Source organism: Macrosteles quadrilineatus, unplaced genomic scaffold, assembly GCF_028750875.1.
Source record: "Macrosteles quadrilineatus isolate MER2022 unplaced genomic scaffold, UCM_ALF_1.0 Scaffold_9__3_contigs__length_116548681, whole genome shotgun sequence".
Taxonomy (NCBI): Eukaryota; Metazoa; Arthropoda; class Insecta; order Hemiptera; family Cicadellidae; genus Macrosteles; species Macrosteles quadrilineatus.
The window spans coordinates 29,726,343-29,750,550 of record NW_026542602.1 but is presented as its reverse complement, the minus strand read 5'-3'; the positions used below and the strand labels follow the sequence as shown (position 1 = coordinate 29,750,550).

General features: G+C 34.9%; 2 protein-coding genes across 2 annotated transcripts; one reads left to right on the top strand and one right to left on the bottom strand.

Moving 5' to 3' along the window:
* Positions 1 to 1,591: 1,591 nt before the first annotated feature.
* Positions 1,592 to 6,403, bottom strand: LOC129004111 (UMP-CMP kinase 2, mitochondrial-like). The gene is made up of 6 exons (XM_054432538.1): positions 6,220 to 6,403; positions 5,229 to 5,308; positions 4,918 to 5,047; positions 4,175 to 4,370; positions 2,954 to 3,148; positions 1,592 to 2,165 (listed from the first exon to the last, which is right to left on the bottom strand). Exons 2-6 carry the CDS (start codon positions 5,229 to 5,231, stop codon positions 1,964 to 1,966), a joined length of 726 nt encoding a protein of 241 aa, XP_054288513.1. The 5' UTR covers positions 5,232 to 5,308; positions 6,220 to 6,403; the 3' UTR covers positions 1,592 to 1,963.
* Positions 6,404 to 7,295: 892 nt separating this feature from the next.
* LOC129004090 (uncharacterized) lies at positions 7,296 to 23,976 on the top strand. The gene is made up of 6 exons (XM_054432483.1): positions 7,296 to 7,438; positions 16,857 to 16,933; positions 17,766 to 17,895; positions 19,464 to 19,659; positions 20,117 to 20,311; positions 23,405 to 23,976. Exons 1-6 carry the CDS (start codon positions 7,390 to 7,392, stop codon positions 23,562 to 23,564), a joined length of 807 nt encoding a protein of 268 aa, XP_054288458.1. The 5' UTR covers positions 7,296 to 7,389; the 3' UTR covers positions 23,565 to 23,976.
* Positions 23,977 to 24,208: the final 232 nt, after the last annotated feature.

Sequence of the window (24,208 nt, the reverse complement as noted above, 5' to 3'; positions counted from 1 at the left end):
AAAATATTAGAGGGGGGGGTCTTGACTTTTTATTCACCCTGTATAATTGTTAGTAAGAATTCAAAAAAGTTGGACATTCTCCCATCAGGTATCTATTTATTTATTAATATAATATTATTATTGTAAATTGTAAAATTATTGTGTTTAAGTTTAATATCAGTAGCTGAACCCCAAATACAACTGGTGTGGTATATAGGCAGGCACATGCACAACAAACTTTGCACACTACAGTTCATCTCTTGTGTTGGGGTTTCACTCGCCAAACAAACTACACATTAGGGATCAGTCTAGTAGAGATGTAGAGATGAGTGGTTAGTTACATTGATATCACAATTGGATACAAACTGAACTACCTTAATTACTTATGCTCTTTACTTATTTAACTATGACTTAAATTTGTTAAGGGAACGGCTTAAGTTATTAGAAAATCTTTTTTTGTTTTCAGGCAACATTTGACTGGTAGAACTACTGATTCATAGTTACCAGTCTAAAAACTTAAAAATTGTAAAAGTATATTTATTTTTTTTTGTGGTTATCACTATAATTCAATCTAGAGGTCATCCAGTGGTCGAAAACTCAACCAAAAGTATGTAATGAACGTAATCATAGACAAAAAGAATTAAATATAGACCGTCAGCTGTGCTGCGGTTACCATAGCTTCTGGCGCACACCGCTTGGAGCGCCATGTATTTACGGCGTACGCGCTACGTAAACTACTGCGGTGTGCGCCGGAACCTATGGTAACCATGGTAACCGCAGCACGGCTGACAGTCTATATTTAATTCTTTTTGTCTATGACGTAATGAATGTAATGGTTCTTTATTTTCACCCCACACTGTAAACAAAACATGTGATTGGATTTTTTCCATTTGTTTTGATTTTCTGTTAATACTTCGTTGTTAAACAACTTCTTGATCAGCATTGAACGTGTTATTAAATTTACGGAAAGTAAATAAAAGAAACGTCTTATAACACTTAAAACATATATTTACGCTTATACTGTTAAACTATAACTGTTAATCTAAACTTTGTTGTTATTTCGTCACCAGCATGGCAACCCATTAGTCCCAAGTTAATTATTTTGAAATTTTATACTAATTTTTTGCTTATTTTTGAGCTTATTTAAATTTATAAAGAGATTCTGCACATCTACTCGAAAATGTCTTTCTAACAGTAGGCCTATGCGTAGATTTTCCCTGCGATGTACACGAGCTGAGTAAAAAGGTTTTAAATAAACATGCTTGCCTATTAATATATAGATAAAGGTTTTATAAAAATATATTTTACAGAGTTGGGTAATGAAAGGATTATCAATGAAAATTTGAACTACAGCAATTAAAAAATGTAGCCTGAATTATATATGTTGTTCATACTTTTTTTTGTATTTACTAAACAGTATCTCTAAGAGTAGTTCTGAGATGAAGAGTCACATTAAATCATCATAGTCACTCCTGCTAGTCACCCCATCTGCAAGGATTTTCTGAATAAAATAAACTGGTTTTCGTCATGCTGGTGCATACCGCTATCAATATTGTAATGTTTTTACTTATTTCCATCAACCTTAAGAGTATTCTAATGTATTTAAAAAACATTATATTAAACAACACTTTTATTTCACAGTTAATAAACAATTACATAATGGGTAACATCGGTATGCTATGATGCCATCTTGAGACCAATTCTGAAGATACGAATTATTGAGACAACAGGTCTGAAGAAACACCATAAAAGAGGACCAAAATAAATGACGTTAAATAATTTGTACATTAGTACATTTTTGGAAAATGAGAGAGTTGTTTGATGTAAAAAGTGGTGTTTTAAGAACCGGTACATATTAATAACAAATGTGCAAAGATCATTATGATGATAATTATGGTGAACTAGGGTCATGTTCAACGTTTGGGAGAGGGAATTTCAGTCATTTCTGCTCCAGGGCCCTCCAAACCTGGCTACACCACTGTATTCAATATTGATAATATCCATGGCTTGGCCTGTAGGGTTTCTTAGGCCGCAGGACAGGTTTCATTGCTGGTTTTGGCAGGAATTTGGTTGGCAGTTCTCTTTCCAGGATTTCTAATATTTTTTCAGCCATAGCTTCTGGCATTCCTGGGGGATAGATCTCAATCAACGCCGGATCTCGCATTCTTCTATATACTTCCACCATTCTAAAAGCATAAACGAGAAGGTTTAATGACTATTCTCTATCATTGGTAGGCCAAAGCATAGATAAATCATACTCCCTTAGTAGATTTTCCATCCTTATGGAACAGCTGGAGCCAATTTATTGTTAGTTCTGTCCAACACACTGTAGAGGTTGTGTTTTGTTTACCGTTTCTTGTTATATCAGTCATTAAAACCTTGTTTAACCAAATAAAACGATCTAATCATAGGCAATAACTTGTCCCCTAGTTATATAACCAAACAGTAAAACACAAATCATGAAATTAACCCTCAAATTATAGAAACAAGATTTCGTCTACACTAGCGATCAGTGTCACCGGACATGAGCTAGACACGAAAAAAGGGCTTCAAAATTTACAATGGGATGAGAAGTCCCCTAGTTGGTTTAAAATACCTACTTTGTATGGTCGCCATTTCAATGAAAAGTATTAAAGTATTAGTCTATGGCCAAAACATACATTAAAAGAAGATAAAAAGGTTTAATCAATATCATCAGCACAGTTAAGAATACAAGCAGGCTCCAGATTTTGAGATGAGAAGTGTAGTATACAAAGTCAATAGCACAAGTTAACTATAAAACAGCAAACTTCTGCAGAATTCTTGCATGTATACAGGCTCGGGTAACATTTAGATATTAATGGGTGTAAGAAGATGCTATTTATCTCAATAGCTATAATCATCAATCTTCTTCCATCTCAAAAAATATGTAGACGGCATTCAACAAATCAGGACTGAAATAGTTAAGTAACTCTGATCATTCACTAATACTTACTTCAAGGTTAAAGGGTTATGGATGTGCTCTTTTGTTGTACTTTCGTTGTGAACTCCTGGATTTAGAGCCCCATTGAGGAAAAATATGTAGTCCGGTCTTAAAAGATCTTTGGGGAATTCATAAACTACAGATTTTGCTGGAACTATTCCTTCAAAACTTCTCGCCATCACGTAAACTGCTTGGTCATGCCAGTATCTGAAACCACATTCCAAATCAAATGAAGTAACTTCATTGAGGTAAAATAAAATCTTTTTACCTAACCCGCCATATTAAACTTCCCTATCCCAAGCGTGATGTATACAACTTCCTTACTTCTCGAGTGATGTAAAGTTGAAAAAAACTCACTCGGTGATGTAATGAAACCCATTTAAATAACATTGAGTGCTTAACTCAAAAAAATATACCTCTATGGAAGAATCGACGTTCAACGCTAGAAATCAGCTGTGCGCTTGAATGTTATTGTTATGCTTTAAAGTATTTTCCTAACCTAGCTTTTGTTTGTAAAAGAACGTTACTGTTAGACGATGAGTGAAATGGATAATGAAAAATATTGTACAATCTTGTACGTTACACGTTACGCAAGAGCGTGTTTACATCTCTTAGGTGAATTATGCAACTCGCGGGTGATGTAAAAACGCTCTTACTACACTTGTAATGTAAATAGCTATTACTAAATGATATTTGTTAAGTTTAAGTGGTAAGTGTACGAATTTAATTTCTGTTTTTTTTACCCGCGACACTTGATAGTACTGTAGTATTGCAGTTCGGAGATGTTTGTGGTTAATAATCAGCCCCTATTTAAAATAATTCTCTATACAGTAATTGGATAACAGGTACAGTTATGTAATGTAAATTACAAGCTTATACACAACGGTACTACTCCCAAAACTGTAAAAATTACGGTTAAAATATTATTGGAATTTTTGTGATTTTATCAGCAACGCCCACCGTTTACCCGTTTATAAAATGAGGGTTGTTGGTAAGCTAATGGAGAAAAGAATGGGCCAGTTTTGGATTTGATTTTATTTGTTAAGGAAATGATCAAGGTTAATTACTAGAAGGATCCGGAATATCGAAGTCCAAATTGTTGAGGTTTTACGTTTTACTGTAATTCCAGGACTTTTTGTAGCAGCTGTGAAAGACCTACTTTGAAAGAAACAACTAACTTTATTCATAGACCGTACATGTTTATAATTACAGAATGGATGAAACAAAATTTACCTTTCTATTATAACTGGTGCAGTCATGCAATAATACATAGCTGTGTAAGCTCCGATGTATTTGGAGAGTGAGTAGAAGTTCTTCTTCAAGACATCACTGTTCAAATATTTTCTCAGTTTGTTTATGTTTCGGTTTGGGAGCTGAAACCTCCTCCCGTGCAAAGCATCAGCCACAATCTTTGTGACTTTTGTTTTGCCTGTAAAATTAGGTTTATCAGATTAATTACTTATTTAAAACACTGGTTAATTAAAAAACGATGGTTTTTTTGTGAATGCAAACAGATAGGATTGAATATTTAATTTCCAAAAAGAATTTCAGAGAAGAATTTGCCAAAGCAAACTATTCAATGGAATTTGAACTATTCTCTCTTTTTATGAGGTGTTATGTCTGCATCATACTTTTAGTCTGGGTAGTAAAAGCAGTACAAAAATTCTCTGATGGGGCATGATGATGACTTGTGTGACTGGTCAAAATTAGTCGGCAATGTAACATTTTTTATTTATAAATATTAAAAAGATTTTGGTCATTGGAAGACATAACAATAGTTCATCCTATATCCATCAAATGTAGACATTTTGGAATAAAATACTTTATACTATTTTGTCGTTTTCCTTGGACTTTTTAAAATCTACCTAAAATAGAACCATTAAATAACTTATTTACGTTAAGAACTTTGTTTATAAATAGATAAAACATATTAATAAGAGCAACACAGTTGGTTAAACTAACCCATATTTAGTTACCATGATTGAAAAAGCCTTCTATAACAATAATTGGATGTCTTATTGGTGCTTCTGGAAGAAACTGGGGCGCAATTTGTTTTACTTCTTGAAATTTTGTCAGAAGAATTTGTACGGGTTCATTGTTGTAATACTGTAAGCAAATGAACAAAAAAAGCTACAATTCATATAAATTATTCATTTAAATTAGCAGGTTAAAATATAAAAATATATGAAAATAAGTACCTATTAAAAGTATGTGAGCCAAATCTAAAGAAATTTGATTTTTGTTCTTATAAAACTTACTAAGAGAATTTTAATAAAAATCGGCATACCATGGGATCTTGCAGTACTTTAAGCACCGCTTGGACATCATAGTGGACTCCAAAATCATATAGACGTTTCCTCAACTCATCTGAAATTGGATTAAAAGGATTTAATAAACTTCTCTGTTGGATCTGAAAATCCCATAAATGATTCTTTCAAAAATATTATTATGAAACTAATTTTCACCACATACATAGCTGAGTGATCATGTAACGATAGCTTTACAATCAAAAGATCTTTTAATCGATCCTATGAGTAAAGTCAGTAGCTTTTTGATGATTTGAAAATGAGCCCAGCTGTCCTTAATTAATGGGTTCTTAATAGGCCCTACATATGGCTCAGCCAAAGAAACGGTTGATCTAACGCTCCTTATACTAAACGATTTTACTGGTGTCTATGTTTCTTTCACATTATACAGTTTCCGACACAAGTAATATACAGTGTCCAATTGACAAGCCAGATTGTGAACAAAAACAGTGCAACAGCTGATCTCACTCATCAACAACTGATTTGCACTGGTTGGTAATCTCCCGTTTGACAAAAAATTGTGCAGTGTAAAAGCTTGAATTTAACATACACTATTGACCCAAGGTCACAGAGCTACAACGTCTGATTCAGTGCCAGTGGACAGCTGCAAGACAATACAGTTTTCTGCAATCGCCCTAACCTTGTAGTCTGAAAGCTCTCATGCTGTTCTTAACACTACTAAAATAATTTACCCGTCCTGTTTTTTAACCGTACGGCAAAAACCGTATACTTTAGTGTGAAAGGAACTTATGACAAAGCTACCTAAGACATGCCAGCTTTAATACAGATTTGTGTTAAAATATGTCAAGTGGTGTCCAAATCATGATTATGATTTTTTAACAGCATAATCTGACAACTTGTTAATTGTATTCTTGAATATTTTTTAAGAGTAAATTTGCAATCTTCTTTACGTAAGCAATAAACTGAATTGGTCGAAATGTTAACCGATCAAAAAGGATTTAAGTCACTAACCATCCGAAATTTGCAGAAGTTGGGTTGAAGTACAGTTGTCAAATGGAACTAAATCTGGCAATCCATCCAAACATGACACAACATTAGCTTGAAGAATACCAAGGACTAAAGTGAAGGTTAAAAGATAATTTTTAAGTGGACCATTAAAATAAATCTTACATCCAACACAAAATCTGTCAGAGAAATAAACACCCATTATGTTATGTTGATAAGCATCAGTGATTAAATATTGTGGCAATATTTTTACTGTTGAACGATTATATTGATTGAACTCATTGATAATTATATTTGAAGTAGTTTATTGCATCCAAAATTTAATAAGACTTAATTAAATCTTTGCAACATTTTAAATTATTTGTGGGGTAATGATTTAACTACTACAAATACACATTTTACAGACCCAATTTACAATTTACAATTCATGGAGGCAACCTTACAGTCACAAGCACAGTTTAATAAAGTTTTTTTTTACAAATTAATTCTTATTACTTTATACAATCCACAGGGCTGATCTTAAGCCCATAAATATGAATAGGTATAAGCTGTAATATTTGTATTATTTAACAGTTTTGGACCCTCTTTTTAACTGTTGAATGGATAATGTTAGGTATTAGAAACGTTAACCTTTCTCAAAATAAAAAATAAATTATTGAAAAAATATCAACGTTCGCACCTTAATATTTTAAAAAGTTAATTTACATTAAAAGATACCGTACCTACATAATTTATGAAAACATTTACAGAAGATGGAAAACATCAAAAACTGGATGTTTTTATTTAAACAAATGGCTTTATTTAAACCTTCTTCTGCCAAAAAATTTAAGTAAATCAAGTTAAAAATTTAGGTTAAGTTCATTTAAATTAAGTAAAATTTAAGATAATTCATCCTTATTTCTGTAGAAGAAAATGATTAACATAATGCAACAAGTACGAAGTACATTCAAATGTATCTATAAATAAGTGTCCATCATATAATTATTGTATATGCTATTTTTGGTTTACATAATGAACTGCTCTTATAAAGATTAGTTACTAAATGAATATGATTTATCAGTCATTATGTTTCGAGACTTCATTCGAATATACAGGGGCATAGGTGTCTATAGAATTGTTCTCTTTTTAGTTTTAACAAACTCTCTGTTGAATTCATGGTTCATTTTGGGAGAAGGAATGCCAAAATTTATAGGACCTGATTTTGATTATGAATTGGCTTCAGATGGTAAGAGACATTAGTAGTGTACAATTGAGCTATATAGAACTGTAGTAGGAATAGTTATCAAGTATTTTTTTTTTTATAAAAATAAAGTATTTGAAAAGTTAAATTATTTAACATTTGCTGTAAAATAAAACAGAATTATTGAAGAAGGGTTAAAATAACTAGGACTAAACAATATTGAAATACAAAATTGTAAGAATTTAATACAAACTGTGTAATATTACTGTGTGACATATGGGTATCTGAAAATTACACTAATATTATAAATGTGAATGTGTGTGTTTGTTTGTTTGAAGTTCAACCACACATTAACTACTGGTCAGATTGAGCTGAAATTTGGTATGATGATAGCTTAGTTCCGATTAACATATAGACATACAGTACACTCTTATCTCATAATCTCTCTCACTTTTGGGCTTCGCCCCAGTGGCTCTGGAGATTCCCATGATAACCAGTATTATCACAGTTTGATTACAAGTTGTGAATTGCTCTTTGTGAATTTGTGATATTGTAAGAACATTTGTAATTTACTTTTTCCTATTGTTTACGTTCAGTGGTAGATCATTAATATGGCTATGGTAGATGTTTTATACCATATCAAACCGTAAATTAACAGAACCTAATTTTCTCAAACCATGTCCTCTCCTATTGCAAATGCAAAGCAAGATTATAATTGCAATAATAATTTTATACCTACGCCAACCCCGTACGAAGGACGGGTACTCTGCTAGTATTGTTAATTTAGGCCTCATTATAGAGACAACTGGAAAAAAGATAAATAGTATTTGTTAAAGTTTTATCTTTGGATTTATAATACAGAGTCTATTGATGAATACAATTATATCAATATAAATAAGTACAGTTTTTTTACAAAAATATGAAACTAAAAATTCTCTTCCAGTAAAACAATTAATTAACAGGGCAACATTAAGGAACGCGGCAGCGTTCCGCCCCGCCAAGTCCCCCAGCGGTACACAGCTGCTGCAGTGTATATATACTTGACGTGACAAAGTGGCTTTTTCACTCGTCTATAGCTCTGAAGAAACAAAAGCTATTAAAATAATTGTTCATCTATTGGATAGGGGCACTCATCCTCAACAAAATAAAAAAAAGAATTTAAAAAACTGTTGTGTTTGAGCCAAAAAAAACTAGTTTGAAAATTCACAAATTTTCCGTGTTCTCCTTCTCCTCCTTCTCCTTCTCCTTGAATGTTGACGGACCTACAGCCCAAACCACTGGCTCAATTTTAATGTTCTTTATGTTGTTTGAAAGCCCTTAACGTGTAGATGTGCCTTTTGAGGGTCTCAAGTCGGTGAGTTGAACCATAAACCCTTGGCAAGCCCTCAAAGTACGATTTTGGCCCATTTAAATAACATGGGATTAAAATCAAAACAAAAGAAGGACCAGCTGCGATTAAATCTCAATTAATTTAAATGTTAGAGAAATTCATAGGAACAGCTGAAAAATTATTTTAAAACTTTCATAAAGTATTTTTTCAGGTATACCGAATGATTTGAACTACTTACTATATAAAATTACTTAGAGCAGTGATATTCCCCGATACTTTCCATTGAAAAATGCAGTGTACCGATGGTACACTGGTACAGCAGTTCGTCATTTTTAACAGTTTAATACTACTTATCAAAACATATGAAACCTAGTAACTTGAAACTTAGTACTAGTACTAAGGTTTGTTTTATGTTTTGATACACTAAAACAAATAAAAGAATCGGGAAAGTCACTTTACGTATGTTAAACCAGCAATTAAAATGTAAATATAGGATTAATTAGTTTTTCAATATTCGTTTTGCCTTATGCTATTTCCAACAAACCTAAACTGTTTGATTACATTTTTACTTCTATAATAAGGGCTCAATTTACACTAGTCTTTAGATATACGGGTTTAATTATCAGAACACTTATGTAACACCAACGCATTTTATGTTGTTCAAGATGAACATTGCTGAATTTACAGCCCCAGACACAGAACCTATATTAATGGATGATGACTAGATTATACAGTTTCAAAGTGTGTGTTTAGTTTAAAATAAACATATTCTTGACAAAATCATAAATAGAAACAACCACCCTGTTGACTATACGTTTAACACATGTTTTCAAAAACTTCCAACGTAGCAATTTTTGTTAAATAGTAATTTTGGTAGGTGTGTCAAAAAGTTTTTAATTGGTTTATAGCAGATAAGACCAAAAAATGTAGAATTTAGTTCTACACAAACAATATTATTGAAATGAAATGAGATGTAGTTGTGCCGTGGTCTATATATTTCACCCAAACTATTTATAACCATTTTTAATTACCAGCTGTAAATAAAAAAAATTTGATGTCTTGTTTATTTTTACAAAAAGAGCAGCATTGTTTATGTTTAGTGAAGAGATCTAGTTCAAGAACATTGAGATGATTGAGAACATTTCTTAGGATCATTTGGTAAGATACCACGTCCATGTTTTAATTGCATTTACTTTCTTTCTAATCTAACATCAGTATGCCTTCTAAAGAAAGACTGGCAAGAAAAAGAAAACAAGAATGGTATTTAGAAAACGCCCCTGCTATAAAAAAAAGAAAAACAGAAGAAGCTAGCATACAATCCACTAATAAGAGTTCTACTTCTAAAGCTTGGTACCTTGAACATGTTAAAGGAGAAAAATCCAAAGCCAGAAAACGTTATCTAGCTAATATTGAAACTGAGAGGTTAAGAAAAAGTGTGCAGTACAGTGCTAATCCTGAACCTCACAGAGCTAGGTTGCGGCAGCAATATTCTGCTAATCCTGAGCCACACAAGGCTAGGAAGCGTCAGCAGTATTCTACTGATCCTGAGCCACACAAGACTAGAGTGCGTCAGCAGTATTCTACTGATCCTGAGCCACACAAGGCTAGGAAGCGTCAGCAGTATTCTACTGATCCTGAGCCACACAAGACTAGGAAGCGTCAGCAGTATTCTACTGATCCTGAGCCACACAAGGCTAGAGTGCGTCAGAAATACTCTACTGATCCAGAATATTATAAAGCTAAACAACGTTTAAACTACGGTGCAAAACAAGAAATGAAACAATCTAATCGCAGGAGACGTTACAAAGTACTTTGTGCAAAACACCCTGGCCACTTTCGCTTGCGATATAAACTTAAGGTTTTTCACGAAAGGGTGCGAAAGTGTGCAGCCTATCAAAGCAGACGCTTTTTTTTTAGAAATAGATCTGATGGGAAAAGAAAATCATTACAAAATGCAAAAAGGAAAATTAAAAAAACTGTTGCAGCTTCACATATTTTCTTGGGGAAAATAAATTGTGAGAAAATAGCCAGACTTATAGCAAAGAAAATACTTGAGCAAGGTTATACCAAAAGGTTGCTAAGGGCTAAAGAGCTCTTGAAATGGGTGTTGCATGCTTATAAAAATTACAAAAACAATTTCCTTAAGCTATTTGTTAGCCTGCAAAATCGTGCTAAAGAGTCTCTTGCTAAGCTATCTGCAACAAGCACGTTTGAAGACAATGTTGAGGCGTTGTGTGGGCACAGTCTTCATGTTTCCACGTCGGAGCCTTATTTGTGGGAGTTTACGTATAGAGTGTTTCCTGGTAAACAAATAACTGTTGGTAATGAGCCCAGCACAGCTCATAGTTCTCCAAAGAAACAGTGGAAATGCAACTCAGATATGTGCTTCATTGAGCCTGACCACTTAGAGCAACTTAAATCTCTTTACAATGAAATAGTTGCCAGCTCTCTCACTAAAGGTTCTAAGCTTATTGTCAGCATGGGAGAGCACTCATGTCAAAGTGGTGTATCATCTCGTGTAGGTGTTCATCCTCACTCTTTGGACTGTTACTCAGGAGCATGTGTTTCGAAACTTCCTTTTCTGAGAACAATCTATCCTCACTTTCCTGCAATTCGTAGTCTTGTCTCCAAAATTTACCGACTGTTGAAAATAACTAAGAAGATTATGCTAATTAAAAATGGTATTCTTAACGTGCAGGTGAACGTGTTGTTTTCGATAGAAAGGGAATTTAAAGAGCAAACAAAAGCCTTTCTTACAGATGACACAAGTGAAAGCAAGGTCCCTGAATCTGAGTCTCAGTTGTTCGAAAAATATCAAAAAGCATTTGAGGCATTGGAGAAGCGTTCTTCTGAAACCCCAGTGTTTCCCTGTGTCTCATGCGATAAGTTGTTTAGTAAGCAGCAAGTAAGCCTTTTGAAAAACCTAAAAAATCAAATTGTAGGACACATATGGAAAAGAATAAAAGACATAAAGAAAGAAGAGTGCAAAACAGGATGGATTTGTCGGGGCTGCCTCGAAAAACTAAGGAAAGGTCAGATGCCTCCTACTTGCATTCTTAACGATCTCTATGTTTGTGCGCAGCCGAAAGAGCTAACTTGCCTTAACAGTTATGAAAAAGTTTTAATTCAGAGAGCCAAAGCATTTCAGGTTGTTACAAAAATGAACACAGTTGGGAAAAGAACAAGTCGAGCTCAGCAACAAATTTCTAAAGTCGTTGGAAGAAGTTTTCATTTGCCACTACCCCTTCAAGAAACCCTGCAAAAATTGCCCAAACCAAGTGACCCTCTGAATCCAAACCACGAGCTGTACGTTTTGGTCAGAGGGGTACCGACCAAAGCAAAGAAAGTTTGGCAAATGTTGGTTAGTGTGGATAAGGTACACGCAGCCTTAATTTTCTTAAAGAAAAACAACGCTCATTATGGTAGCATCGTACTACCTACAGATCCAGAAGGACTCTTCAACCTTAATGATGACACAAATTTGTTTCAATCTACCCATCAAAACGAACTGCCACCTCAGGAAATACTACATAGACGTGCTATATTAACTCAGGTAACTCACGAGGAATGGGATTCAGAAGAGTCTCACTATACAATCCACGCTCTTCATGAGTCAAAATCTTATAGTGATGACACCGAGCTCTATAAGATGCTGAAAGTGAATGAACCTCCGATTAGTCATGAAAACAAAGAGATTGACGTGCTTTGTTTCCCTGATTTGTATCCCGAAGGTAAATTTGGCCAGTTTCATTCCAGAGAAACTAAACTCTCTTCTGCTGAATTTATCAAATGTCGGTTGCTTTCAAAGCATTCTCAGTTCAGACTGAATCAGCAGTACCTTTTTTATTTGCTGCACGATGCAAACCTTCGGCAGTTAAGACAAGGAGTATTCCACAAGCTCAACGTCACTGGATTCAGTGGCTCTCTTAGTGCTAGAGACTGTTTGAACAACCTTGCATCGGGAGAATTAGAGGGGAACCTGACATCAGTATTCTCCAAACTCAGGAACACTAGCCAGTACTGGATACAGCCTAGAAATGATGTCAATTGCATGGCTCAGCATTATGGACCAGCTACATGGTTTTTAACCATAAGCCCAAGCGATTGGAACTGGGATGACATGGCATTGTTCATTAGGGAAGTTAACCGGAGTGTTCCAGGCGCAGAAAAAAAACAAACTAGTGAACTTGTGGCTATGGATCCTATCAGTGCGTCACGGTTTATCCATATAAAGTTCAAGGCAATGTTGGATTTTATTGTCTCTGATGCTGCTCCTTTAGGAAAAGTAAGTCACTACTTCTACAGGCGAGAATACCAAAGCAGAGGTCTCCAACATTTCCATCTTCTTCTGTGGGTAGAAAATGCTCCTGTAATGGGGACGTCCAGCAACGCAGAAGTAGCCGACTTTATCCTTAAGTACATTACTTGCAAGGTTCCAAATGCATCCGTTTCACCTACTCTCAACAACAGAGTTACAAGTTACCAAATGCATCACCACAACTCGTACTGTATGCGGACAAAGAAAACCAAAACCGGGTTTCGTAAGGCTTGTCGTTTCGGGTTCCCCCGGCCAATCACAGGGAATCTTGTTCTGCGTGACGTTGTCGAGTCTGTAGCTGGCAGAAAAGCTCTCAAGTCTAAGTCACGTCTTTATGACCTACCCAGAACACCAAGCGAGAGCTTTGTCAATGACTACAACCCGGCCGTGTTGCTAGCTTGGAATGGAAACGTGGACATCCAGTATGTAGGCGAAAGCACTTCTATCCTACATTGGTATGTCACAAAGTACACTACCAAAAGTGAACAAAGTCATGCTGGCCAAGTTTTTACAGAGATTAATTCTACAAAATCATTAGCTAGTAGACTGTTTAACGTTGGCCTTAGAGCTTTAAACAACCGTGAGTGTGGTTCTTTAGAAGCTAGTGACACACTGTTGGGCATTCCATTGTACGGCACGGACCCGGAGACAACAATAAGATGGTTGGATGTAGGCATGACCAGACGCAAAAGACTACAAAAAATCGACAAGATACGAAGTATGGACCCAAGTTCAACGAACATATTCTACGAGTCGTGGGTTGATGACCACTACCCAACTAGACCAGACGAACTAGAAGATATGAACTTATACGACTTTGTGAGATGGTACGATATAGCTGCTCAACCACCTAAAGGCGACCGTGAAGTGCATAAGTTGAATTCAGGCAAATTCCTCACTAAAAGAGTCAGACCATGCTTACTGAATCACTATAAGTACAGCCCCACTCAGGATCCTGAAAAATACTACCATGCATTACTTCTTATGTTTCTTTGTTGGAGATCTACTGATGAGCTGAAAGAGTCTCATGAAACATACACAGATGCTTTTATGGCCAAGCGGACACTTCTCACTCAAGCCTTCAACTATGACAAACGTTTAAAAGACATTATTGCGGCATCGGAGAATGCAAGAGACAAAATTCAAAACCGAGTTGAAGAGATCAATGCAGAAGAAGGAGAGGTTGCTGATCCATCCAATATAGCCTTTCAGCCCTTTAATGAACCTGTCCCCGCATCCCAGCCTGTCAGGGACAGCAATTGGTCGCCGAATGACGAGCCGTTTGAGAAAAAATACCAAAAACTCAATGACGACCAAAAGAGAGTGTTTGATTATGTCAAACGAGTTGTTGCAAACTCTGATGGGACAGATAAATTTCTCAGACATTTTGTAAGTGGTGTGGGAGGTACTGGTAAGAGTTTTCTCATAAAAACTATCAGCTCTTGGACTAAAAAATGTCTTCAAGCCTCTACATCAATATCAGCTCCCACAGGACTAAGTGCTTACAACATCAATGGTTCTACGATCTACAAAGTGTTTCAGCTGCCAGTTGAGCATGGAAAAACTCCAAAGTACAAAGCTCTTACTGATGATGTTTTAAAAATGTTGAGATCCAACCTGAAAGATGTGGTGCTCTTCATAATAGACGAAGTGTCCATGGTCTCCAATCTAACATTGATGTACATAAATCTCAGATTGTGTGAAATATTCAACACCTCAGACCAAAGTAACGGCTGGTTTGGTAAAAAACATATACTGCTCTTTGGAGACCTTTTACAACTTCCACCAGTACACGAAGACTCCCCTTCATTCATTTCTCGACATTCATTGAACTTGACAGTAGCGAACTTAGTTCTTTTGTTGGCTCTCTGTCTTGTGTTAACATCTGGTCTGAACAGTTCTCTTATGATGAACTTACTACAAACATGCGACAAGCTCAAGATTCTAAGTTTGCTGATGTGTTAAGCAAAGTCAGAGTAGGCAATATGACCGTTGAGGACATCCGTCTAATTGAAAGCAAGAAAATACATCTTAATGGAAAAACTGCTTGTGAAAACCTTTCTCTATTAGGAGATTACTTGTCTGCTTTACCCAACAATTCTGTGTGTCTTTGTTCAACTGGTTACCAATGCTCCATAATAAATGATGAAATGGTCAATAGAATAAGTGGTCCTGTTGCAACATTTGCAACAGTCCTTGTTTGTAAGTGGTCCTTGTTTGCAACTTGGTTGCAAAAGACTCAGTTGACTGTCTACCTCGTCAACAAAACAAAGTTAAAAAGATACTGTCCTCTTACAACTCTGACTGCAGCAGAACGGCTGGTATGGAGAAAATTATTCCTATTAAGGTTGGTGCTAAAGTTATGTTGCTTAGAAACATTGACGTCACTGTGGGGCTAGTTAACTCCGCCATTGGAACAGTAACGGGGTTGAGGTTTAATACAGACAATTCTGATGACGTAGACTCAGTGACAATTAACTTTGATTGTGGCATTACCCATCACCTACAGCGAGTAAACGTCAAGTTTCAAGTTATGGATAACGCATTTGTGTATCGAGAGCAATTCCCGATATCGATGTCCTACGCGGTTACAATTCACAAATGCCAGGGCCTCAGCTTAAATAGCGTAATAATTGATATTGGGGAGTCCATATTTACATGTGGCCAATCATATGTTGCCTTGTCACGAGTGACTTCATTAGAAGGGCTTCATCTTATTAACTTTAACCCAAGAGATGTGAAGCCTCAGAAATCCGCCATTCTCGAATACAACAGACTAAGGCAGAAGTACAGGTCTGACCTTCCACTTTACAACACAAGTTGTGACTCCTCTTCGGCTCCTTATGTGAGAGACAGGAAGTGGTGCCAGACCAAAAATGTCAAAAAAGTGCAGGATGAGAGTACAAAACCGGTACCCTCTGCAAAGACTACCGGAAGATCGAGAGTTCAGTCAACTTTAGCATTAAAATTTATTTTTTTTTTCAGAGAAAAGAGTATTTTTATTTGAACGGTTAATTTTCTACAAAAATAAATAAAATCTAACAAAAAACCACTAAGTGGTAACACTTTCCCCGCCAAGTCAGCAATCCAAAAAAGATAATAAATCATTACTTTTTCCGCCAAGAAAAACAATGTAATGTATGTAAGTTTGGCAACTTGGCGGCAGACTTTTGCTTGGTTTTTTTTCATTTAAGTTACGTTCGTGGATAATTTCACAAATCAACTTCTCTAATTAATTAGTCCAACTAAGTATAATAATTTCGAGGTAATCAGTAAATATAAAACCATCACTATTATGATTTTATGAAATGTGGCACAAATAAGGTCAAGTTTTGTAAAATAAGCTCTCACCTAGCAATGTACTAATGGGAGAGATACTTGCTCAATGAAACTAGTTTTATGGTATTTTTAAAGTGATCGAGCAAAAGTCTGCCGGCAAGTTGCCAAACTTACATACATTACATTGTTTTTCTTGGCGGAAAAAGTAATGATTTATTATCTTTTTTGGATTGCTGACTTGGCGGGGAAAGTGTTACCACTTAGTGGTTTTTTGTTAGATTTGATAATAAATGTTCAAAATACAATTTTTTTAAAGGTTTAAAAAAGTAATAGTTTAGTGGTTTCAAAGATTATAATGTAGTTTTAATAATCTCTATCAATTGTAATTCTATGAATTACAGTACTTTTGTCAAACCCATGAAATATCGGCAGTGTTTATAAATTATTATTTGTATTTACTGGTGTGTGTGCTAAATTTGTAATAGTTTTTACTGCTTTATGCACAGCAGTTTATTGATTCCTTTTTTTTATTGCAGATGAACTCAAGCAGTATTTACAACGGTATGGTGTCCATTACAGCCTTAACACAATTCTAAACATGCTGGAGCCAGAGGTTAGTATGGTTAACAGGTTACAATACAAAGCATTTAGTTATTAAAAGGGCAATGAACAAATACATACCATAAACTGAAATCTCATTATGTGAAAACAGCTGAAATATTTATCCTGCACAGCATAAACAGTGTTATTGTTTGAGTAATAAAAGGGTCTATAAACAAAAACAATACATAAACTGAAATCTCAATCAGTGAAAACAGCTGAAATATTTATCCTGTGCAGCAATGTTTGATTAACCCTTTGCCCCCGAATGGCCGGCAGTGCTGGCCACAGCTGTTTCTGAGTCAGCTTGTCATTGTTCGCGCAGCACCGTGCCTCTCAGGTAGTACGGCCAGCACTGCTGGCCATTGTGGTTTCTCTGTTAGGTTGGTCACCATTCTGCTAACCCAGCTACACCACGTTGTATCAAGTATTTTGTTTTTGTCAATAATAGTAAGGGATAAGGTTTTACACATTGAAACTAAAAATAATTTCAAATAAGAATTAATTTGAACTTGAACTCACAGACACAGCTGTTAATAATTAACACAGCTGTTATATAATTATTATATATATATGAATTTGGATGGTGTTTTCGGTCTAGGGACCTCAAAACAAAAAAGTAAATCGGTCCCGGGTTCAGGTCTCATCATGAGTACTACGGTAATAGCTTATTCCCTATATGGGAAATTCGCTAATATGAAAAACAAATTTAAAGTAGAACCCAACATGGATTTTCAGTAGTTTTAAATCTTATAAGCAAATAAGCTGTGAAGTTTCTCCTGTAAAAAGAAGAAAATACCCAAAGTAGGTACTATTTTTGTTACAAAATATTTTACTTCTGTTAGAGTACAAAAGATAAGACGATCCAAATTCTACTGGGAAAGTTCTACCAGGACAAACTCAAGGCTCCCAGCTCCATTCCTCCTCCACTCTTCAGACACCCTATCATATCCATAGATGGATTCTTCACACACGGTAACTACAAATTGGTTAGTGTATTGTGATCTTCTTGTAATTTAGGTATTATCAATAATAATACAGGGTGAGTTTCTACTGACGCCCATAACTTCGCCAGTGGATTCTAGTGATCATAAGGATAAAAAAGTTCAGATAAACCCTAGTCCCACTCCGAACCATTTGGTCGTGATTGAGAAATTTGTGTTTTCAAAAAAATATTCGACTTTGTCTCACAATTTACAATATAAAAATAAAACCAATTAACATAGTGATTTATATTTCAAAATTATTCGAAAGGGCATTAAATTTGCTATAAAACAAAGTTTACATGTAAAAATATTTCATTTCATACATCGGTTTCTAACCGAATTAAAATAGAAAATATGGTATATAATTTTTTAGGTTAAGCTTATAAAGACCATTTTTCTTACTTTATTCTGGTGCCACGCAATGTCCAACTAGATAAAAAACTTCCTCATTGAATAAGCTTTAAATTGATATGCAATTTTAAATTGTCGTAGGTAGAAATGACAGAAATCTACATAAAGATCCAATATTCAATTTTAAAAAATTTTATGGAAATCCAATATTGGATAGAAGGTTTTTTTTTGTCATAGAATGCTAGGCACGAGTCCGGAATTGTTTTTCACATTACTTCGCTTCAGGTTAAACCTAGGGGTTTCGGCATTATCACTTAGATAAAAGCCATTGGTGATTTGGCGGGATTTGAACCCGGGACGCTCTAACCACTAGAACAGCTCGCTCCCTCGATCTGGCTATCACTAGCTTTAGCTTAAGAAGATAAATCCCTCGCAATCAAGCATTTCAAATAGCTACTCTGGCTATTGGAGTGATTGACAGTGAAATGTGATATGGTAAATTTTCTCTATATTATATTTCAATGCGTGTTCCCAAAAACATCTGATTCCAAACTTAACTTCGATGTTCAACCATACCTAATCCTTTTCTCACATTTATTTTGGCAACATAATGTCGCCTTATTCAGATCATTGTCAAGAATGTGTGAAGCTTGTTATTCTTGTCAAAGATCTAAAGAAGGCAACAAGTTGGCCGAAACAATTAATTGTCATCCACTCATAGAGAAGGTTCGTCATAAATCACTAGACAGAATCAGGTGAAACTACCTTTTATTTATATCTTCTTTGAGTTCTACATCAATTGTATCCATTCGTACGACAACATTTGTGCAACTTAACCATACAAAATATATTTATTTTAATGTTGGTATTTGTAGGCAACACTGGGACACCAACCCAAAATCACTGCCTTGGGTTCACAGTTCGTCAGGGTACCGATTGAGCTACTAAATCACCAACATAAATTGAGTCTTGTTTTGATTGTTTAAATGGCTATTTTAATAAAATTATTGTAGCTAGGTATCTGGGAAAAGTCAGAGGCTTTTATAGTTCAAAATTGGACCCACCTTTCCTTGATCATTGGATGTTATTGAATAATCCTGACTAAAGAGCCAGCAAATCTTTGTCATTATATATTCTTCAACTCATTCAAAACGCATCTACTGGTATGTCAGTGTCATATACATCTAATCTAATCGAATTATGAAGGGAGAACCAAGGTGGCCAAGATGGTAGCATCTGCGCTGAACGGGCGTAGAATGCTGATGCCAACACGACACATTGCCAGGCTGAGGGGGTACATCACTGATGAGACACTGCGGAAACAATACTACGCTCTGGCCAAGTACATGGGGGCCAACATGGCAACACTGTACTGCCGTACTGCCCCTGTCATACTGGAGCGGTGAGTAAATACAGTGCTACAACTGTGTAGCTAAGTAGTTATAGTACTCGCCCTCAAATATGAAGTTTGTTGGTGTGATCCAGAGCGGATCAATTCTGAAACCTTATGTTCTTTGGCTTTGGACTATCAGCTAACGGATGCCATCCAACAAAAGGTCAGCGTGCAGTGGAATCAAGAGCTTGGTTTTAATTATCTCTGAAAAAATGTAAAATGCCAATTCAGAAATGCACAAACACTAATAAAATGAAACTAGCCGTCAACACACGCTGAAAGAGTGTGCTGACAATCTTTCTTTAATTTAAAAAGTAGCTAGTGTGCCATTTTAGATTAGTACCATACAAATGTCACCTATACCTACTGTATTTTAAAACTTAGCTACTGTATTAAGTCTTTGTGATTTGATTGTGTGTGTGTGTGTGTGTGTTTAGAAGTATGATATTTCTATCTTAATTTGCAGGTACTGGCATGATCAAGTTGCATACGTGATAGCTAAAAGCTTTGAAAGCAAAATTTCAAGTAACTCCAGTATATATGACTTCCCTAAGGATCTGCTTGTTCCCGATTTGATGTTTTTTGTGACTGGAGCTCTTGATCCGAAAGAGTACAACGAGTCAACAGTAGTGAATCATATCAATAACGAGATGGCTTTAAGGTAAGTTTTCAAAAAATCACTTTTTTATAATATTAATCTTATACAGCTTACATACTAAAAAACTTTTGCAAAACTTATGACAGCTAGCCTGGCCATACTACTGGACCAAATTACACGTGGTTGGTGCCAAATGAAAGATATATATCCTGTAGATGTGCAGAATTCCTTTATAAATATTAAAATAGGCAAAAAAACACAAAAAATTAATTTTAAATTTAAAAAAAGTTTATATAGGGCCTTATGGGTTGCCATGTTGGTGACAAAATAACAAAAAAAAATATAAACAGATACCCCCGCCGCAGCAAACCTGCAGACTAAGCAAATTTCCATTTGACTGATTGGATTTACACTGAAATGTCTACTTAAAAATATAACATTTATTCCCTATTTAAATATAATTATTTTAACAAGTACTTAGGTTTGTACTTAGGTTTGCTGCATCAGGGAGGGTAAAACTGTTTTTTTTTTGTAAAATTTTAATAGTTAGTAAGAAATAAAAACATTTTCCAAATTTGATCAAAATATGTTCATAAACAAGCAAACTACAACAGTTTACTTATTCTCCATAAGAATAACATGGGAATTTTAAATTTACTATTTTTTGGAATTTTCTCCGTAACCATTAGGCGCATAATAACGCTTCTATATACTAAATTATTTGTTTTTTTAAGCTCTACAAAATGGTTTGGAAAGAAATTGCTAAATTTTATGTTTTTTGGGTCAAAAATGGGAAAAACCTATTTTTACCCCATAAAACCCCCCGTAAACCCCCGTTCTCATGGTCCGATCATGCTGGATCGCAAACTCGTTCGAATAAACGTAGGTTTACACGTTTGTACCAAATTTCATCAAAATCGGATCATTTTTGCTCGAGTTATCGTGCTGACGGACACATATACAGGGTGAGTTTTAATTGTCCCCCCCCCCCAACTTTTTTCTACATTTTTTCAAATATCAATCCCAGACCACTTCCAAACATTGTTGGGTAGTAAGTACTTCATTTTGACAAGGTGGCCATTTCCGGCCGCCATCTTGGATCCGCCATATTGGATGCAAAATTTTTTTTCAAATGTAAAGGTGGGGTTGTGACCCATTATTTCGAACTAAATTTTTACCCTGATTACAATGCCGCAAACCGTTTAAAAAAATCTTGATTCATTCTAAAGTTATGAGGGCTTTTTAAAACTTTATTTTTAGCCCATTTTAACATTGTGCATTTACAAACTAAGACCATAATCTCAAAATAGTGCTAGATAAAGATAAGTATACACTACCAGTAATTGTCGACCTATTTTCACTTGGTTATGACTGATGTATTTTTTTCGGCCGCCATCTTGGATCCGCCATTTTGAAATGTGATAAATTATTTTAAATATGAAGGGGGCGTTGTGACCCATCATTTCGAACTACTTTTTTAAGCTAAACTTAATTCCATGATCCGTTTTTCATTTTCATTTTTTGATTTTGAAATATTGTCATTTTTAACAAAAAAATTTCAATATTTCATAAATAAAACTTGATAACAAAAAATGGATTGCGGCATTGTCTTCAGCTTAAAAAAGTAGTTCGAAATGATGGGTCACAACACCCCCTTCATATTTAAAATAGTTTATCACATTTCAAAATGGCGGACCCAAGATGGCGGCCGAAAAAAATACATCAGTCATAACCAAGTGAAAATAGGTCGACAATTACTAGTAGTGTATACTTATCTTTATCTAGCACTATTTTGAGATTATGGTCTTAGTTTGTAAATGCACAATGTTAAAATGGGCTAAAAATAAAGTTTTAAAAAGCCCTCATAACTTTAGAATGAATCAAGATTTTTTTAAACGGTTTGCGGCATTGTAATCAGGGTAAAAATTTAGTTCGAAATAATGGGTCACAACCCCACCTTTACATTTGAAAAAAAAATTTTGCATCCAATATGGCGGATCCAAGATGGCGGCCGGAAATGGCCACCTTGTCAAAATGAAGTACTTACTACCCAACAATGTTTGGAAGTGGTCTGGGATTGATATTTGAAAAAATGTAGAAAAAAGTTGGGGGGGGGGACAATTAAAACTCACCCTGTATATATATATATATATATAAATATATAAATATATAAATATATATATATATATATATATGAATTTGAACGGATGGTGTTTTTGGCCTCTAGGGACCTCAAAACTAAAAAAAAATCGGTCCCGCGTCCAGGTCTTACCATGAGTACTACGGTAATAGCTTATTCCCTATATGGGAAATTCGCTAAAAATAAAAAAAAAGTTGAAGAAATTCCAATTACATGTTATTTTATTTACAGCGTGGGGTGAAAATAGAGAAGTTTGCACAATACGTACTTTTGGTCGAGTTTTTGACCACGGGGCTTGCACTATTATAGAACTAAAAAACATTTAAATTTTATATATTTTATTGATTATCAAAAGAAATTGTCATAAATAAAACTAAAGTGTACAGTATAGTTTCAACAACAATGTTAAATAACATTTTTTAAAGAAAAAAAGAATCTGGACCGGTTTCAACTAACTTTCAAACACCCATGCAAACCCATATTGGTTCATTCTGGCTTATTTGATATGTTACACTAGAATGTAATAATGACTTCTATTTAAATTAAGAAGTTTTAATTTTGAATTTAAAAAACAATGGCACTGTAGACTGTTGTCCCTTCTAACACAATGTCGTGCCGAGACAAAAGTGGTACAGTACCACCACCACCACTGTTGGCTAACCGAAACAGCTGTTGCACTAATTTATAATGTACAGTATAGGCTATTTTTACGTTTTACTTTTGTTCTGTTAACCTGGTCTGCAACTACCGGCTATTGCCTGTACCTGGCAACATAGCCTGTTGCAATGGGCATGCCATTGTCAAGTTGCCACAGAACCAACACCGCCTTGTATCGGAGGAGACTGTGCTGTTATGGACTAAGATATCAAGATCAAGTCCACCGTCTTATAAAGAAGAAGAAATGTATTATTACATTGCTATTTTAAAATAAATATTTTGGTTGATTATTGTTTTGTTATAATTTTATGTTTAATGAATTAGTAATATAAATCAAATAGATTGTGTGTGGTTTTCAGGATTGCCGAAGCTTCAAGAAAAATCAGACCAAAACCAATAGAAATCGGTCCACCGAGCCTTCCTTCAACAATGGTTAAAAAAATATTGGCTGTAGTGGATCAGTTCAGACACAGATTCTTGTCCAAGCCTCTACATAGACCTAACTGGCGAAACAACTGACAGCTGTTCCATTTTTTTATTTCACTACTAAACATATGGTACCTCATGGCATTGAATTCAAATATTGAAGTAGACATCTCAGCTTCATGACACGCTGTAGCCAATCTTATAATACAATTTAACATGGATAGTTAAGCCACTCATTGAGTATGCTACAGTGGTAATTCTGGTTTCTCCCTTAGTTTTGGGTTTACGGTATTGGATATGGCATAAAAGATGCTTTAGTTTGCAATATGTTACAACATACTGACTCAGAATATGACTCAGAATATTGTACAAGCTCTCTTTTAGTTTTGGTTAAAAAGACTGTGTATTTGACAGAAAACAGAAATTGTCATCAGACTTATGGACAACATTGCTAAATATCTCATAAATTAAAAATAAATATAGAAAGCCATAACGCCCGTAACTAATTTTATGTTTGAAAACTGTATGTTACTCTAAGTTTTGTATTCTGTAATAAAAAATATTCAAAATGAGTCATAGGTGTTGTTTTATTTCTTTTAAATGGGCTCCTAATAGTCAATGCTACTGCTAAATAAATATTTTTAATTACTTTGTATACAAACTTTGTACAACTGAGCTCTCAGAAAATTGTCAATTTCCAATTTAGCTAAACTTATGATTTTGCCTGTCCTAAAAAT

Bases quoted from the DNA above. Each gene is read 5' to 3' on its own strand.
- LOC129004111 (XM_054432538.1), bottom strand. The intron at 4,371-4,917 runs GTAACTAAATAT...CTAATTTTACAG, and splicing joins AGAAGGCTTTTTCAATCATG to GCAAAACAAAAGTCACAAAG. The intron at 3,149-4,174 runs GTAAATTTTGTT...ATGTGGTTTCAG, and splicing joins GCACCAGTTATAATAGAAAG to ATACTGGCATGACCAAGCAG.
- LOC129004090 (XM_054432483.1), top strand. From the start codon at position 7,390: ATGCCAAAATTTATAGGACCTGATTTTGATTATGAATTGGCTTCAGAT. The intron at 19,660-20,116 runs GTGAGTAAATAC...CTTAATTTGCAG, and splicing joins GCCCCTGTCATACTGGAGCG to GTACTGGCATGATCAAGTTG. The intron at 20,312-23,404 runs GTAAGTTTTCAA...TGTGGTTTTCAG, and splicing joins AATAACGAGATGGCTTTAAG to GATTGCCGAAGCTTCAAGAA.